This window comes from Haemaphysalis longicornis, unplaced genomic scaffold (assembly GCF_048455015.1).
Source record: "Haemaphysalis longicornis isolate Haplotype H1 unplaced genomic scaffold, Haemaphysalis longicornis Haplotype H1 scaffold_3, whole genome shotgun sequence".
NCBI lineage: Eukaryota > Metazoa > Arthropoda > Arachnida > Ixodida > Ixodidae > Haemaphysalis > Haemaphysalis longicornis.
The window spans coordinates 106,709,512-106,729,059 of NW_027526335.1; the positions used below are offsets into that span (position 1 = coordinate 106,709,512).

Sequence of the window (19,548 nt, forward strand, 5' to 3'; positions counted from 1 at the left end):
GTTTGTGTTTGCGGGGTAAGATGTTCTCCGTATTTATTCGTTAAAAATAGCAATGTTCATTCCGAGAATACAAAAACAGCAATATGATAATTTTTAATCTGGTGTGACTAGGCGACCACTGATTTCGCTTAGATGCTGCTAATAAATGGCCACCCATAAACAAACCGCGTTTGAGGGATAATACAATTTAGAACATTACAAGGACAGAAAATGAAGCAGCGGCGTGACATTATTAACATGTGTCTTGGGGGAATGTGGTACAGACATTCGGGCAACATAAGAGCAAGCATAAATTACTTTTTGTCTCCTCGCGGAACGTATATAGGTTCGTTTCTTCACTGTCACCATTCTTTTTGGAATTTGCCACAAATCACAAAAGAAAGGCCCGTCTTACAACTTCATTTAGTGACTCGAGGCCGGCTTTTCTTCCGCCGTGGTTCATGTGCATAGATAACTATCGTGCCCACATTTGTTTTGAATAAAAAGAGCACTGCGAGTTCTTGAATTAAAAGAGCACTGCGAGCACTCCGAACCATGCATTAGCCACGGTATCTCAAATTTTCAAACACCACAAACTTAATCTGCAGGGATTACGTAAGGCGGAGGTGTTTGTAAAAGGGGGGGGGGGGGGGGGTGAATGCGTGTATCAACGGACATTTTGAGCTGGTAACGTGATTGGACTGGTGCTATTTATCTAGCACAGAATTTATCTAGTACGCGAAAAAAGTGGCAGTGCAACTCCACGCCGTGCGGAAGGAAAAGAGCGCAAAAAAATTAAAGCCGTGCCACTCAATGTGAAAGCTGTCGGAAGTACAAAGCAGTGATTCGCCATAATGGGCTTTAGCGCCGTTATACGCTCACTGCCACCACCCAATGTTATTCAAATTTCCCGCCTTCGCAGTGCTTGCACGCCCCCTGCCTGGTACTGCGCCAGCAAGAATCTGTTCTTTTAAGTGCAGATCACTTGAGGGGCTCGCCTTGTCGTCGTAGCTCGATCGCTGGTCCCAAGTAGAGCCACACGGCGTTTCCGTCGTCGCGGCGCAAAGCAGAGGTTTCGAAAGCCACGCCGTTTATATAGTCATAAGCGTTCGAATTTCGAAACTCGTGAATGGCTGGCGCTTGTCATACATCTCCCCGTTGTTTAGCGCGAAGAAAACTACAGGTACAGTACCGGGTCCAATTACCGGCAGGCTCTTTTTTTTTCTGAGTGGTTTCTTTAGTGGCAGAGTTTGCATATCCTATTTGCGATTTTTTATTCCATGAATTTTAGTAACAACTACCTTTGATATGGAAGATTTTTGTCGAAACAGCGAGCTGCTTCTCAGAGCAGCAACAATCACTTTTATTATTTTGCAACGCCTTTCTCGACAATGCGAGGCCACGATTGACATTGTATGGCCTTCTCTATTCAAGGAGTCTAAATATCCTCTCACGTACGCACTAATTTATATGCATATTCTACGTGCTACAGAGGCATGGTCGCCGGGGGTTTATCCAGAGCATCCGCTATTATTAATGTCGCGGTAGCCGTGAACATCGATGTCCTTGAACATCCGTGAACATCTTTCAATCCATGTCCGTGATCCAACATGAAGCGGAGCACACACAGTACACGTAGTACACCTGGGTATACGTACGAAAGGCTTCAGTCGCAGCAGCAGCTACGCGATGTACCAGCATTAGGTATAGTATGGTGGCAAGAGATTCTGGCAGTTCGATACATCGCTACAGGCTTGATTTCAATGGAGAACCGCGGAGTATATAATAAATATGGTATGATAATAAGTGTGGTCGGAAAGAGCAGTGCCGCTGCTTTGTATTGCCTAAGGAGTTCACAAATCTCTTAAAAACCCAATGTTCCTATACTCGCCCTTCTGGTGCGAAGAAGCGACTTGGATTGCCGCAGTAAAATATTTGAAGATACGCAGCTAAAATAAACTTGCTCGACCTAATTCTAATCCTCGTCTACTGAATTTCTTTCAGGCGTGCCGATCGTCAGCGTTAAATTATCTTCTATCATAGCAACCTTTTGCCCAATCTTGTCGGCCGTTCTGCTAATGGGAGTGACTAACGTAAGTAGAAGTGGAATTGTTCGATTTTCTTAGGAAGTGCGAAGTAAAAGCTCCAAAAATATTGATACATACACCGCAACTATCCGAGAGGAATTGATCGATTGTAGGGTTTAACGCGCCGACGCAACGCAGGCGATGAGGCGCGCCGTTGTGGATGGATCCGGATTAATTTTGACCACCTGGGGATCTTTATCGTGCGCCGAAATCTATCCGAGAGGAATTCCGGCACTATAAAACTTCCCCGTAGGCTCCCCATATAGTAAAAACACGAACCACCCTCTTTTGTACAATGTCCCTGACTGCAGTCACGAGGGAAATAAATCGGGGGTTCTACGCCCAAGATGATGGCAACACAGAAGCGTCGCTATGACCAGCGAGAATCACCGCGACGTGTGTTCCCCACCTGGCTCCCTGGTCCTCCTCTGGACACCTTCACGACACGTTGGGCTGTCCGAAAAACGTGTCTCCCGTTTCGCAGGCCCCTACCGCATCGGTTACTCCTGTGACCTGTGAAACTCTCCCAACCACGCCCTTGCCAAAAACAGCGCACCCAAACTCGTAACTATATGATGGGAATAGGCAGTACAGCTATTTTTTCTGTGGCGTTGGGTTTTACCTGCCATACTTTTAAAAGCGTGGCTTCCTTAACAGGAGATACATTTAGGTTACTCCTTAAATTGATTGATTGATTGTGGGTGTTTAACGCGCCGACGCAACGCAGGCGATGAGGCGCGCCGTAGTGGAGGGCTCCGGATTAATTTTGACCACCTGGGGATCTTTATCGTGCGCCGAAATCTACTCCTTCAATTGATTTATACCTTTCCCGCACCATAACGTGTGGATATTAGAATAATTCAATGCCATCGAAAGCTCCCGCACTACGAATAAAAGAGAAATCTGGTGATGTAATATGGTAGCGGTGGTGGTATCCTTGATATAAGCCGTTCTAACACCTTTCATCTGCAGTATTCACAGTTGCTTTGTGCTAATGAAAATTGTTCTATTGTTTCTCCGGTACCTTATTCTTCTATTGATTTTACGTCTTCCTATATTTCGCAGTTGACCAGTTAGATGTTGTTACCAATAGTTGGACAAGGCTACCATCCATTGTACAGGCGAGGTCTAACTTGGCTGCCGTTTTGCTCGACGTAAACATCTATGTTGTTGGAGGACAAGGTTGGTACTTGTAAGACCTGTGCATTACACGGGTATCCCAATTTGGAGCAAGATGACAATGAGTAGGTTTTTCCCAAGGCGGCAACAAACTGTTAATGACGCGGCCTTGCAACAATAAACTGTTCGATGTCGTCCTCCTATTACCATTTTCTCTGAAAACATTTTCCAGTATCAGGTAAGCCTTGCCAGCTTTAATGCTTTTAACTCCTGCCATTGGCGCTGAGGGTTCCTTTATTGCGTTATTGCGTCGCCGCAAACGACGCTTGCCAGACGACCCCTTTTAAAAGTAAGGCACTTTTCGGGGTCAACATTTTGACGGGCGACGTATACGCAACCCGGTGTTGCACAACAATTTGCATGCGTTTCGACCTACCATGCCACTTTTGGGCAAATGAGGCCGTCATATAAAGTCAGAACGCTAGACGTATACACTATCTTGTGTTTTGCTATTCAAGGTTTTATTTGTACCACCCCGTGACAAAATGCTCAGTTTCGCAGACTCTCCTGCGATGGGCTTATGATGAGCGCAGTTTTGGCACCACTACGTGCGCTCACCTACGCCTTCTGCAGAGCTCAACGTGAAATTAAAAGCATTTATTTATTTATTTATTTATTTATTTGTTTATTTATTTATTTATTTATTTATTTATTTATTTATTTATTTATTTATTTATTTATTTATTTATTTATTTATTTATTTATTTATTTATTTATTTATTTCGGGGTAGAGGAGCTACGCGGTTTTCAACAAACAACGGCGCACGGCACGAGCTCGATTAATTCATAAGGACAATCACCATCTATCATGCACTCGATACACAGATGCATCGCCCTACCCTCATCAGAAAGCGCATGCAGCCTGTGTCGTTAACACGCAAGGCACAGAACTGGCAGCAGCGACCGTTCTCACCACTTCCATCGAGACTGCTGCGGAGTGTGCCATTGCCCTTGCTGCAACAACAGACGAGGAATTTCTTACCGTTATAACTGACTCACAGACTGCCTGCAGAAACTTTTTAATTGGCCGCATATCTCAACCCGCACTGTACCTTCTTCGTCAAGTAAGAAGACTACCAGAAATTAATATCATCTGGTCACCCGTCCACCAGTCCCTCCAAGGGAACGAGGCGGCACACGCCGCTGCCCGTGCTCATACACACCGGGCCGTTACCACATCGAGTAAATGGAGCTTTCAATAGCTCCCCGGTACCACACGAAGTACAAGCGGTTATACCCAATTGCAACAGTACAAAAATAGCGCCAACCGGCAAAGAGAATTTTGTCCACACGAAGGTGGAGAGAAATTAACGGGAAAGACTTTCTTGCGACCCACCGCCAGGGGAGGGAGAAACCAACGACCGAACTGCTTCAAAGCCGGCCCCACTCCACACGTACAGCGAAATCTTAGCTCACTACAAAAACGACCGCCGTCGCTTCCCGCCACCTCATTCACAATTAACGCGCGACGAAGAAACCACTTTCCGGCGCCTACAAACCAATTCGTATCCCCATAACACCCGACTAAACGCTATGTACCCCACCCAATACCCTGCCACCTGTAACTTCTGCCCTGTTGCTGGTACCCTATACCACGTGGTATGGGAGTGCCAACGGACCCCCACTCTAACCCCAAATCCCAACCCTACCCATGAGCAGTGGGTGGAGCAGCTGACCAGCTCCGAGCTCTCGAACCCGCGCCGACTGGTGGAACGGGCCCGGACGGTCAGCCAGCTCCAAGGCATCTTGGAATAAGGATGCCTCTCACTGGGTGGAGGCCCTACGAACATCCTCCTGCTCACCAGTATAATAAATGTTTGTCTCTCTCTCTCTCTCTCTCTCTCTCTCTCTCTCTCTCTCTCTCTCTCTCTCTCTCTCTCTCTCTCTCTCTCTCTCTCTCTCTCTCTCTCTCTCTCTCTCTCTCTCTCTCTCTCTATTTCTCTTTCTCTCTCTCTCTCTCTATCTCTCTCTCTCTCTTTATTTATTTATTGTTTGTTTGTTTGTTTGTTTGTTTGTTTGTTTGTTTGTTTGTTATACCTTCATGGCTCCTAAATAAAAGGAGCCGTGAAGGCCGACGCATTTAATTTTACGACGTTCGGGCCCTGAAAGACTGCACTTCTTCATTCAGTGACCAAGTAAAATGCTTGGTGTACTTCGTGAGGTTCACCATTTTTGAAACTTATTAAGTCCTTTACTTTTAAAGGGACACTGCAACACCTTTTTCAACATTTTTTTTTAAATTCTAAATTCCTGCAGAACGCACTAAAGTAACACATCCAGTACTTTGAACCCCGCCGCGGTGGCTCAGTGGCTAAGGCGTTGCGCTGCTGAGCACGAGGTCGCGGGTTCGATTCCCGGCCGCGGCGGCCGCTTTTCTGATGGAGGCGAAAAGCAAAAACGCCCGTGTGTACGAGATTTCGGCGCACGTTAAAGATCCCCAGGTGGTCAAAATTAATCCGGAGCCCTCCACTACGGCGCGCCTCATCGCCTGCGTTGCGTCGGCGCGTTAAACCCTAAAATCAAATCAATCAACCAGTACTTTGAATAAGGATTCGCAACGGACCTGAGCCAAAAACTACTGCTCTATGCCCATCAGATAGAAACTTGCTGAAAACGTTTTTTCTTTATTTCCTGCTCTTGGCGTTCTTGGACCGCTGGAATTACGTCATTACAGCGGTGTAGCAGCTATTGGCCGGCTCTCCAGTTGCATAAATGAACGCATTCGATAGCACCTTCAAAAAGAAAGCCACGAAAGCGAAGTAGAAACGGTAGGCGGATTTTCTGCGACGAGCAAAGCACGCAGTGCCGCTCCGTGCCGACGATAACTATAGCTCTTGCAGTGCTTCCAGACGTGAAGGAAAGAGTGAAAGCGTTTATCGGAAGTGTTGTACAGTCCCTTTATTCTGGCTTGTATTGCAGAATTTTCTTCCGGTTTTTCTCTTGTTGCTTGTTGTAGGCCACACTTGTTACCTCTCGCAAAACATCGAAAGTACTTGTCGTGTTTGAATTCGTACAAAGCTGTCTTAAAATTTTTATCTTTGGCCAGTGATTTACATAGAAACATGCATATTATTTTAAATTTTAAACAGTTATAAAGGAACGCGTTTTCTTCAAGTTTAAATTCTGATTTTTCGGCAGGCAACACCCCGCTTTGTTCCGTTGAGCACTACGACATGTAGTCGAGGAAATGGCTCCCCGCTCCAGCCATGCCCTTTCCAGTCTTAAATGGGGCTGCCTGCGTTGTTCCAAACTTGGTTGAAGCCAGCCAATGGGGTAAGGTTGCCAAGCTTATTTCTTAACGAGATATGGCTTCTTGGTATTGAAACGTAAAGGAAAATTTGACATGTACGTGTAATGTACCCTAAATCTGATCGATCAACAAGGGTCCTTAACTTCGAGTTATTGATCAATTCGCTTTCGTGCTACGAACAGCTCGCCTAAAGGTTAGCTCAGTTGGGAGCGTTTTGTGTGAGTATCGTTCGGAGTAAAAGCGTCAACGGCTTTTACTTAGAGCCTACAATGTACAAGTTACGAAGTACGAGGTACGCCAGACGGAATCAAAACGGTGCAGAAAATATTAGGATGATATAGAGAATACGAAGCAATGGGAGAAAACTTTGCTCAGCTGTCCTAGAAGTAAAATTTCGGGGCGTCCGGATGGCCGAGGCCGCCACTAGAATCCTGGGCTTCTTACCGACGACTGCAGAAGAAGGTAGGAATACGACTAAAAGACACCACCTGCTTCTTTGTCTCTTTCTTTTTTGACATCATCATCGGCCGAATCAAGGTTGCTACTATTACTTAAATTCTACACTGGCGCCCTCCCTGTTACAGATGGATCCAAAATCATGGTGTGCTGTTACCTCGTTCGACAAACTGCCACCCGTGTTTACGCCCTGTGACAATTGATCACTGGTTTGTAGACTGCAGGGATTTTGTCCTTTTCTGCGATATTTTCCAAAGAACACTTAGAAAAGGTATGGATATCGCGGCATTCTCAAGACTATTTTTGCAGTTCAGGTGTACTGGTGAACCACTTTCTGTCAACTTTGCGTTAATTAGTTTGTATAGCTAGCTCCTCTCGCGGTGACAACGATGTGATAGGCATGTAGAACCACCTAGGTCAACAAATCTTATTTTAGTGAACGATTGTGTGTGTTTGCCCGAATTTTGACGTGTTTGTGTTTACCCCGACTTTTATGTAGAATTGCGCCTGCTTGAATGTCCTCGTTCAGTCGATATGTTTGCCCGTTTTTTCCCATGCAGGAAAACGGTAGCGCGGTGGTATCGCACTCGGCTCCTGGTCTGGAGAGCCGGTTCAAATCTCATGTGAACTGAAATGTGTTTTATTTATTCTTGACAGCGGCGTCCGTGTTTTGACCGGACAGCAGCGACAATTTTTTTAGCACAATAGGGCCCTTTAGGATGCCGCATTAAGAGCTTAAAAGCTCACGTAGCACGTATGACTAAACAACAGCCACGGTTTTTAGCACCATAGCGCCTTTAGGCTGCCGCATCAAAAGCCTAAGAGCTCAAGTCGCACATATGACCAGACAGCAGTCACGGTTTTGAGCCCAATAAGGCCCTTTAGGCTGCCTCATTACACGCCTAATAGCTCAAGTCGCACTTATGACCGGACAAAAGCCACGGTTTTTAGCGCAATGGGGCCCGTTAGGCTGCCGCCTTAAAAGCCTAAGAGCTCAAGTCGTATAGTGCCATACAACATTCCTTTCCAAGGTGTACCTTCCTATAATCTAATTAACTTAAATTTGTGATTTGCTGGACACGTTCGTATCAAATATTTTGCTTTTCTCTCTTTCTGATTTTTGTTGTCTTTTCAGAGAAGTGACCTTGACGAAGCCCTGCCCGTCGGATTACGATTTGAATTTGAAATTTTAGTGGTGACCACAGCCGATGTTCCCGGACTTATCCACTTCTTTCGTTAGTGTTTTTGTACTGATTATTCACTGTATTGCTCAAACTGCTATCTTAAATGTGCAGGCGTGGAATCGTACCCTTTCTAGTAGTTCCGGTCGGAGCGCACAAACGAGATAAGTTATTCACGTAGAAAGCTTTTTTTTAACTCCGGCTACTATTGAATATACTCATTCGTCGGTACCGAGGTGATTATTGCCACATCAGTCCTATGGGTCCAGGGAGGCAGAAAACGAGATGTGATTGGGAGCCTTCAGTCACGGGCAGAGTTCCCGCCAAATGTTCGCGCATTATTTAGTTTGCCGCCTCAATCAAAACATGCCACACTCTTGACTTTTAAAATAAACTTTGGCAATATATTTAAAGAATTCGCCAATAATCCTATGCACGTCATTTTTTTACACGATTGAGATTTACCTTGAAACATTTCCTGCAAGGCTTCGGAACCTTGTGCTCTGACTTCACAGATGTTCTCTGACTTCACATCGAAAAAAGAAAACAAGCTGTTCATCGAAATTTGATTTAAAGCTGGAGGGGCTTTTACAGTGAGCTGCAATATTTAATAACGCGATCTGAGATCTAGTCGGTATTTTCATATTATTGGATAAAATACGCAAAATAAAGAGGGGGCATCGTGCATGAAATGCGCCCCGGCACCGATAAAAATAAGTATCTTCCCATCGTAACTTCCCGTCGTAGCTTTGCACGGTCGTAACTCGACTAAGATAACGTGCTGAATGCAGTGCGTGCCGACGCAACGCAGGCGATGAGGCGAGCCGTAGTGGAGGGCTCCGGATTAATTTTGACCACCTGGGGATCTTTAACGTGCGCCGAAATCTCGTAGACTTGTCAGAATTTGTCCGGCATGGGTTCTTAAGCAATTATAAATTTACCCATGCCGTCATTACATGGTATTCTAACAGAGGCCTGTGCTTAAATACGTTTTTGGCAAATACGTACTCACTTCAAGATTGTGTGAAAGCTACTGAGATGTATTATTACACAATTAAATGAGAAAAAAAATGCCCAGCTGCATATCAGGCCACGATTCACAATCGTAGTAGGAATACCGCGTGTTCACGTAGACTTCTTGCACTACTTGGGCGTGGTTTTTCTTGTATATTTCGGATTGACCATCAAACGTAGTGATGCAACAGCTGTTTTAGCAATTAACGTTGTGAATGGGCATCGTTGTTCCAGATCTACCCCTGTTTCACAAAACTGCCTTTTTTACAGTATTGTAAGTTCCGTCCGTGCATAAACTCTCTTTTTGGAAACAAAATTTACGGATGTGCTTCCTTAATTGTGGCTTTGGGCAAGATAGACTTGAAGCACCTGAGCTTAGATCGCGCATCGTGCCTTAGGTTCCAGCACGCGCATACGAATCGCCGCTGGAGCACCAATGCCGGATTCGGAGGCAGAAGAGTGAGTGATGCGCGCGTTTCTTGCAGTGGTGTCCGACACCTCCATACTGATTAAAAAAGACGGGCTATTCTTTACTGACGTAGCAAGGTAGGCAAAGCGTTAGTTCTGCAGTTGATCTACATTTCAAATTTTGTTGCCAAAGTTTGGAGTGTGATCTTAAGTGAAGATATTTAGGGACATTTCAAACCTCAAAACTGCGGGGCTTAACACATAGAAGAAAGACATCCTAACATCGGAGTGCCGCGCATATAAGGACGTGGCATGTTCGTAACCTCAAGCTCAAAATTCTAGTTCTGTTTCGGAGACTGATAGAATACAGCGCGTTTTTGGCACGGCCTGCTTTATAGATAGCGACCTGCGCATCGCCGCTGGTGACAGTTGCAGCCAGCGTGCCAAAAAATGCCGTGTAGTGACGGCGAGCTCCGTCATTTAGGGCTAAGTTTAATACCCAAACTCGCCAGCTTCGCTTCGCTCGCAGTGGGGCCTGCAACTGCTGGCATAAAATGTAGCGGTCCTACTAATCAACGCCTATTGTACCGATCACTACCTATTATACCGGCAAGGAACGAGACTTCAACATGAAATCTAGACCAATTTCTTAGCTATGCCGACGCCTGCGCAGACAAGTAAGCCACACTGCTGCCATATCCGTCTGCTCGACTAGCACCCTTTATCGTTTTCCTTCATTGTAACATGCGGGAACTTTGTCGACTTTAGCTTTACGTCGAGGAGTTTTCTTTTAACGTGAAGCTCGCCTCGTCTATGGAGGCGCAAAAGCTCACTGCAGCGAAGACTAGAATTTGTATACATACCCCAACATGGCCGTTCTGTGCGTTGGGTAGCCGTCATTCTTGCGTAGTGTTTTCCTAGGGAAGGGAGCACTACTAATCGACGGCAACCTTTCAGCGGCTGCGGCGTTTTCACCATAACTGGAGTTCCACGCTTGTAGGAGCATTGTCAGGGTGGCTTAGAAGCCAAACAAATGTCGAAGTTGGGAATGGCAGCCATCCCCAGTCAATGTTTGCCAGTGAGAACCGCAGTTATCTTCCGGGCATCGTTTTGAGCCAGTGCCGCCGTACCGAAGCGACCGGAACTTGATGAACACAAATTGGCTTTACCGTGCGCCTGCCGGTTGCTCAGCTTTACGCCGGTTCTAGGTGCCAAAAAGACGCTTTTAGTGGTTTCTTTAGAGTTTTCTGTAGATGTCATCATCAACAACAACCCAGTAAGTTTAAGTACGCTCCACGACAAAGGCATCTTTCAGTGACCTCCGACCGTTCCAGTACAGCGCTATCCGAGTCCATTCTTTTCCTCCACAAATTTCCGAATTCATCGTTTCATCGAGCTTACGGTATTTCCGTACTTTATTTCCCCCTCTCAGTAGCCACTCTATTATCCTGGTGATGCACCGGTTGTCATCTCGCCTCACTACACGGGTAGACAAAGCCCATCTTTTCTTTTAATTTCAACTACGATATTATCTACTCGGGTTTGTTCCCTCATTCCAGAAGCTCCGTTTCAGTCCCTAAGCTTTATTTTTATCATCTTTCATTCCATGGCCTGTTGAACCGACCTACGTTTCCTTCATAGTTGTTAAGCAAGGCGCCACGTTTCCGTTCCTTATGTATACATAGAGGCAGCTTACTGAAGTGGCAAAAGCGTATAGATACACTGTGGAATCGGTTTAAACACAGTACCTTGAAGGGACAACCCGGTTATCCCCGTTAACGTATACTACAAATCTTATACACTTTGCCTACCTATCCAAAAGTGGCAACATATATATAAAACAAAATCTGGGAACAAGCTGCCTTTGCAGCAACCCGCTCACTGTGTTTTGCAGCATAGAGGATTTTTAGTATGTGTCTCTTAGGGAGGAAATAGTTTACCTTGTTGTATTGTATACGAAAAGCTGAAGGTTAATTGAATCTTCTGATCTAAATCCAGATGTTAAAAGAAACTGACAGAGACCTCAATACAGTTGACTGATAGTATCGCCTGCACCTCTTCTGTCACCTGCGTGCTATTGAGCTGGGCAACGTCTCCATCACTAAGCAGCAGTTTTGACGCATTGAACGTCTTCGACCTCATTCGCTATAGCTGCTGCTCTGATCAACTTCAGACAGCACGCAACGTTGGCCTTTCCCCAAATATCATGCTTCTGGAAGCTTAGAATATAAGTGGTATATCACATGATTATCGCAATGTATTTACACTCAATACGCGCATTTTAAAAATCAAAGTAGACCGAAATTGCTTTTTTCCGGACGTGCCCTGCTTAACCCTAAAACAGCGCTACAACCGTCACAGCATCTGACAATCACGTATACGGCAAAAGCATAGGTACAACGACACCGGCAGATAGCTGTGAGTGTGTCCCAACATTGTAGGATTGGGTAGAAAGAAATGCGTATCTGTACTTGTGCCACACGGCAACTACAGCTTTCAGAAGGTACAAGGTCGCGATGCCATTTCACTACGCGTCGGGTAATGTATGCGCTGGTGTGAGCAAGCGAGCAAAGAAAGAAGATTCATCCGGATGGCTAGCTTCCTATCTACTTCAAGTATTCACATGCATCCCCGATTGAGCCGGCTGCATGCGACCCAGCTCTTAGAGCTTGGTAGGACGAAATAAAAAGCAAGGCTTCATGCGAAGGGGAAACATGAGTCCACGGGCTTTTTTTTGTTGTTCTTGAATAGTGTTGAGGTTTTTTTTTTTTTTTCGGGCTCAAAATACACGCTGGTCGTTAAAGGCGGCCACTGACAAGCGCTGCTTGATGACGCAATATCAATGGGACTCGTGCGGTGTCAAATTGAGCGTATGATCGCTCTTCGTCGCCTAATTTCCTGGTTAGAAAAACCCTCCTTTCGATTTAGCCGCGAGACTCACTTAACCGCCTCCTCTCCCACCGCACGGTTGGTTGCCTCGGAATCTAACAGGGAAAAGAGATGGAACTGAACACGAGCGAACTGGTCGGTCGGTCCGGCATCGTCGCATGCAAAGAAAGATGTTGAAACTAGCAGTGGTGTCGACACGCATAAGCGATCAGGGAGCGAGAACAGAAGAAGCTTCTTTGCCGTTGTTCGGGTATTCGTTGGAAGAAGTAAAAAAAAAAAAAAACAGACTGCGGGAGGCAGTCCAGAGCGCCGTCAGCACTTGGGTCTTTCCTTCAAGAATAATGAAGGTGACGGGGAACGATTTCATTCTCAGAATCAAGGAGGCATACGCACGCCCTCTACACGGTTAACATGACCGCTTCTGTGAGCTCTTTAATTACGCCCCGTCACATGCGCCAACTTGCAGTCTTCCTGGAGGGTCCAGATCGAAACACGCCTGTCGAAACCGTTGACCAAACCCTAACACAATTCTAAAAAATAACTCCGGCGGAGTGTGTAAAGATTTTGCTGTTTTGGGGGCGTTCAAGGAGCCAAATGTAGTGCCTCGCGTCACACACCAGGTCGCAGAAGAGAAAGAAAGGCAATCAGGAAGAAACATGACTGCAAAGCGCTCGTCAGCCCAGGAAAAGTCGGCGCGAGAGAGCGGGGCCCATTTCAGCGTAGGCGAAGAGATTACGGCATGGTGAGATGATGATCGCGCCAACGAAGCGTTTACCTGCTGCTCGACTGCGCCACTGACAGCGTCGTCGCCGCATCTTGCTTTTTAGGCTACGTGCGTCGTATATGCTCCGGTGAAACGCGTACTAGTAGTGGTGGAAGCTGTCAGTTGTAGTAAAGGTTACCATGGCAGTTAACCACGCCAATGGAGGGTGAGTGACTTTTTCTTTTTTCCTGTCCGCCCATTAATGTGGTGGTCCCATTTAACAACGTCTGTGCATTCCTGTTTGTTTACGTGAAACCAGGCAGCGTTTCAGTCTAGGCGCCATGCCCTTGTGTTTGGTCGCAGTTGTGCGTACTAGTAGGGCTTCGTCAAACATTTTCTTTTCTGCGGGATGACCAGCCAGTTATTTTGTAACCCTGGCAAATATGCGTCACGGAAGATTTCACGCTCGATGGAGCACTCAGACATCATTCGTACATCGCAATCGAGTGCAATCCATTACTTATGCAACGTTTCGTCGCTTCGTTCCCAGGTTTGCACTTACTCTTGTCTATGCCAAACTTTTGTCAAAGAAAGAGAAGACAAAGTTAAGCTTTTAGGCCCTCCAGTTTCCGATGGGGTCCCGGAGCACAGTGACACCATTTAAATTGGGCAGTGGGGCTTTAGTCGAATTGCTGCTTTCCTCGGCGATAACTACCGCCTGCACACTATGGCCGCTGTCATATATGATAATGGGGAGGTTGAAATTTGAACTGCTCTGTGCACTCGCTGAAATTACGGTGCTCGCCCACGGGAGGTTCATATTTTATGATAGCGTTTGAAAGGGGCATTGTATGGTGTTTCTTTTAGCCGCGAAATTCTACCCACAGTAATCAACTATGCCCACTTCTGCGCATGCGCGGATGGACATTTGTAGCGGAGATTAAATAATAAAGCGTGCTTAGCAATTATTGAGCGCCAAGCGGCAGTCACCACCGCTAAACCGCAGTTCGCCGGCTTTTATGTAAGAAAAACAGTGAACACATATCAGGCGTTTTAAAGACGATAGTCTTTTTTGGGCTACTTAAACCCAGAAATTTTGGTCTGTCTATGTCTGTCTGTCTGTAACTCGATTCAGCCACCCGACCAAAGTAAAATGCTTACTGCGCAACAGTCTTATATACTCACAGCCAAATATAAACGCGTCTAAGCCCGGTTTATATGTTCATACTTGTCAACTTTGTTGAACAAGCACAAGAGATTACGCAAATATAAGACAGGAAATTAGTACTCAAGGGATATTTACAGTGTTTCTTTATTAAAAAATTCTTGGATGCTTGGTTTTTCGATAGCAAATGATAATCTACATCTACTGCAGAAAACCGCCGCCTCCTGTTGCCCGCGCCACCTCCTGGCGGCATATGAGAAATCACGTGGCAACAGCAAAGAAAGGTTCCACTAGCTAGGTTTCGCGTTCTGCTTGGAACGCACGTGGAGCACGGCAACGCGGTTCTAAAAACCTTGAAGTCGGCCGCCTCAATTCACGCGCGTCTCCGCCGTACTGCAGCGCTGGCATCGAGGAACCCCGCCTGTAGCAGTGTAACGCGGTAAATTCAAATCGCCTTGAGCAAACCTTTAGTCTGGTGAGCGCGACGGAAGAGAAACAGCACGAAAGGTGAGCGAAAAAGCAAAGAGGGCATTTCCTTGGCAAATGTCTACAAAGGCTATCGTCTTTTGACGACATTTGCAACGAAAGGAGCAGATACACGGCCAATTTCTTTGGTTGTCTTTTTTTTTTTTTCGGAACGAGACAAATCCAGCTAGAGCGAATTTGAGAACAGAGCGTAAGTTTGTTACCGAAGGTAAATGCAACGCTGCCAAGGTTATTAAATTGTATCTTTTACATGTCAGCTAGGAGAAGTTTATGGCCACAAGTAATTACAAATTACGGGGTGAAATCGAGCAATATTCGGATGATAAGTTCCGATTTGGCTCGTATTGAATCGCAATACTCAAGCTGATGCCGAATTCTTTTTGAAAACGTGATTTAAATTGACTTTCAAAAGTGGTGCGATGCAACAGGGCTTCAAAACGGTAGAACTATACATGAAAAGCCGGTGCGTCCTCTTTGCATCATTAGCAGGTCTTTTCGCATTCTTCCCTATACGCCTGACGACCCTCACGAAGTAAGCAAGCTCTTCATTGCCTAGTAATTAATTTCCAGAATGCTTCACAGCGAGGCTGCTCATATCTTCTTCACCTTAATAAAGTGGGTTCGTACCTCCTGAGTGGGTGGGGGTGGGGAGGGGGGGAGGGAGAGATCTGCCAGGGCTTGTTTGTAAGCGGCGGCTATTTAGTTAAGAACTAAAAGGGTAAATATGGTATTTAAAAACTAAATATAACTAGAGTTCCTCCGTAGGGACGGGTGAAACGTAATGAAATGATTGCTTTCCATCTCTGCTTCATTTCATTCACTTCTTCCGTTCGCTTAGTCGTTGACGTCTGGGAAAAGATCTTTCGGCGATCTGCTAATTGCCGTCTGAATTCCTGATACGCCAGCTCCGAAAAGCAAAAAAAAAAAAATCTTTTGAAAACAACCACCAAACAGTCTGAACACTCAAGCCAAAACCAAGCTCCCATTGGGCAAATGGATTTGGCTCATTTTGATCCGGGAAGCAGCAGGATCGGGCTAATTTTCGATACGAACTACGATCTGCGCACACATTTGCAGGGTGTTATTTCACACCTATGTTCTTGCCACCTGTTTTTTATGGGAAGGTTGCCGAGTTTTTCGTGTCAATGCATTTTTATCTGACTTAGTTGCGTTTTATAGATTTCGCTCATTTAAAAAAAAACGCCTCATATGTATTACAAGATTTATGAGAGGTTGTGAAGTCCATGAGATGGAGGACTGATTGGCGAGGATTGGCGCAGCTTTACTCAACGAGTGTAAAGAAAGGCAAGAACCGAGGTAAAAAAAATCAGGGGGGGCGACGACAGACAGTGACTTTATCGGGGCCCTGGCCCTGACGGAGGAACAACTAGGCTGCTGAGTAGCCAATACGGAGATAGACCTCAAGCGGGAGTACTTACGTGCAATTTCATCTTCTCGGGCAAGCTTTAACACGTGCTGCTACGTCGGCTGTATGAGCACATGGAGACAAACCAGTGGTTTCCCCACACGTTGATTGGGTTCTGGAGCACCGTTCGATGCTATGTAGAAGCTATGCTGCGACTGAGCACCACATTCTGGACAACCTGCCAGGTGGGGACCCCAGGATAAGAGCTAGGCTTGAACTCCATGGACTTCACTAAGGCGTTTGACAACTCCATTCTATGAAATCTGGCTAAAACACGGAGTCTGGCACCACGCGTATGTATCATTGAGGAGTTCTGAATCATCACACCGGACGTGCAGATTGCGATTAAGATTGCGATTGCGATTGCGATTGGAGCTCATACGTAACGGGAGTCGGGGCACTCTGCAGGAATTCGTACTTTCACCCTACATTTTTAACATTGCAATAATCAAACTTCATCCGCTCCTGAAGATGATCGCGGCATTCCAACACAGCTTCTAGACAAGTAATATAACCATCTGGCCTACTGGAGGCAGCGACGGGCACCTGCAAGACAAGCGGCAACAACCTGTTAATGCGGCTGATGAATACGTCCTTCGAAAGGCCTTCCCTGCTACCCTCTAAAATCCCAGCTCCTTTTTCTACCAACCCCCCAAAAATTGGGAGCACAGAGAAACACACCCACAACATTCAAGTTCACATACATGGCAACTTTACCGCACACGTGCCGTGCGTCCGCGTTCTATGCCTTTGCGTCAGCGCATATAGAGCTAAAAATGCCATTATATCGGCCTTGTAATTCAGTGCGGAGCAAATCGCCATCTATTGCTCCCGTAGCTATCTAAACAGCACTGCCTTTAGGAGGCAAATCTACTACGCTGGATTCATACTTTCTTTCTAAGTAGCACCATTTACCTGACTTCCTTCCCGAACTTCACAAACACAGGAACGGAAAAAAATTCAGTGACTCATCCGCAAAAGCTTAGAACACGGCGTAGGAATACACGTCAAGGCGCCCACGGAGCGATTTTAAGCAGTGGGGACGCATAACACCCTAGAAAAAACAGTAGAAGCTCAAAGAACGGCACACCTGCAAAAATTTCTGTGCAGCGAGACTTGCATCGCAATCCTAAAATCCCTGTACATCTTCCTCGCCTCCCAACACGGCAGCAAATGCTCTCTGAATGACTGCACTCGTTCGTACATGCATGGTTCTACCATACCCCGAAATACGCACCCGCAACATCATCGAGGCAGATGAACCACCACAGTTTCCGATATTCACCGGCAGCTAGGCGGGAATCTATTGCACGTGGGTGCTGCGGAATCTCGCGACCGTCCGGCGGCGGCCGTAGCAGTGGTGGACCAGCAAGAAAACGCGCTAACCTGGAGCACAATCGTGAAAACATACCCGGAGGTGGGGAAAGAGGCAGATATTGAGCTTCCAATGGCTAACATGGACGTAAAAATTACTATGAGGGACTCAAAGAGAGAAGTCAGAAACTTTCCAGCGGAGCCAATATCCCGGAAATCGGCCAAATCCGGTCGACCACTAATGGTGACAGTTGCAAGACATTTCCTTGAAGCTCTGACTGTTCGCGTATTTCTCTCCTCATATCTCTTTCCACCAGAAAGGTGTGGCGGGCGACACAGAAAAGCTAACTGGTGCAGGCCCCTAGACGACACATAATCACGGGGAGATTGACCGTAAAATCAATTGGTTGCTGGAGCACCTGTAATGTCATCTGGTGTCAAGTAAAAAAAAACTTTTGCAAAGCTTTCCCTGCGCGTTCCTGTATATCACCGGGTAGAATTTCCAGGATGCTCGCTGTCTTCATTCTTTGCTGCATGTAAAATGAACCTTCGTTCAGAAACTTTTTCAAGTTTGTGCGCTTGACGATATCTGGTAAAAATGATCAGTGGTTTCGTTTTTCCTTCGGCGAAAAAGACCGTTTATACTGCTTACCAAAATTTTTTTTCTGTCATTATTTCCTTCCGCCTACATAATATTGTTTCGTGCAGTTCGTGCTCTCATCGCTTCGCATTCCTTCGGCGCGTAACTGTATAAGCTCTATCGTATCCCTTTTCTACACAACGTAAGTGATTCTGAAGGCGCTACATCAACTTACCCTCAGTGGTAAATCTGCGTTGCTGGAAGATGTTTTAAACCAGCGACACAGGGCTTTTCCCGCTTTTGAGCGCGAACCACCTCTCACTAGAAATAAATGTTTTACCGCCACCACCAATTGTGCACAGTAACCCTGCCCAGACATCATATAAGGCTCACTTAAATGCGTTTTATGTTGACCAAAACGTCATATTACGGCCCCACTACACCGAACTGTACGCCCGAACGCAGCATTGATTTCAGCATGCTCATTAGGGTGGTTTTTAAAACAGGTCGAGATGAGAAGGCAATCTATGCCTGGGTGAAACATTGTGTTTCGACAATGCAACGAAGAAACTTCAGCTCGTTGGACAGGAAAAGCGGCGACCGTGATGCATGGAGGAGAGAATACTCAGGAGAGGCCCCTAGCATCCCAATGCATTGCAAAAAGTGTGGAGGAAGTGACGTCATTTTTTTTAGCCCATAGACAGTGTTGCCAAGTTCCTTACGGCTGCGGTGGCTGAACCTGGCAAAATTCCACGGACAATTTTTTACGGCTCTTTGACTGTGGCTTCCTCGCTACGTTGGCAACACTGCGAGGCAGCCGCTGGGGCGTCGTCGTCGTCTGCAATCTGTGCACTACAGCTGATTTACCAGCGTTTCTTCTACTGCCATTTCCTTTGTATTATAATGTTCCTTCGAAAACAACATCCGATGGTTAATAATTGGCGTGGTCGGTGAGCACAGTTGCTGTCATCTTATGGCGATTTCTGGTCGATTCGCGCAGTGGTTTTCCATCCTTATCGGTCTGCCGGTGAAAAGGTGTGCGTTGGCAGCTTTGGCAGCGTCGACCCACTTTCTGCGGCGATTTGCTTCAGTTTGGAATCTATTCTCAACGAACACAAAACAAAGTGAGGCAGGCACGTATAGTGTTTCCGTTTTGCTCGACAAGTAGCGCATGGGCGAATATACTTACCTGTGAACCTCGAGTGCGACCGGCAACCCGGCACGCAACAGTGAGGCATCTTGCAAACCATTGCAGCCACTTATTCACGTGAAGTGAGATTAGACAGTTTTAGTTTCACGAGTGTACAGATTTCATGTACGCAAACGTGGAAAGCGTACGTAGTCCACGCGCACGTAGTTTGCAACTCGTGCGCGACGCTCGCCGCGCGTAGGGTGCCTGGATTCCTAGCGCCATCTACGAACACACACTGC

The 19,548-nt window shown here is 46.2% G+C and overlaps 1 protein-coding gene across 1 annotated transcript in view; it reads left to right on the plus strand.

Annotated features, from left to right (window-relative positions):
- Nucleotides 1-13,180: 13,180 nt before the first annotated feature.
- The window catches only part of LOC144174986 (solute carrier family 45 member 3-like), a 149,918-nt gene continuing 143,550 nt past the window's right edge, over nucleotides 13,181-19,548 (plus strand). Inside the window, exon 1 of the mRNA XM_077703991.1 lies at nucleotides 13,181-13,372. Within this exon, the coding sequence (XP_077560117.1) occupies nucleotides 13,347-13,372 (26 nt within the window). The 5' untranslated portion in view covers nucleotides 13,181-13,346. The remainder of the gene's footprint in view (nucleotides 13,373-19,548) is intronic.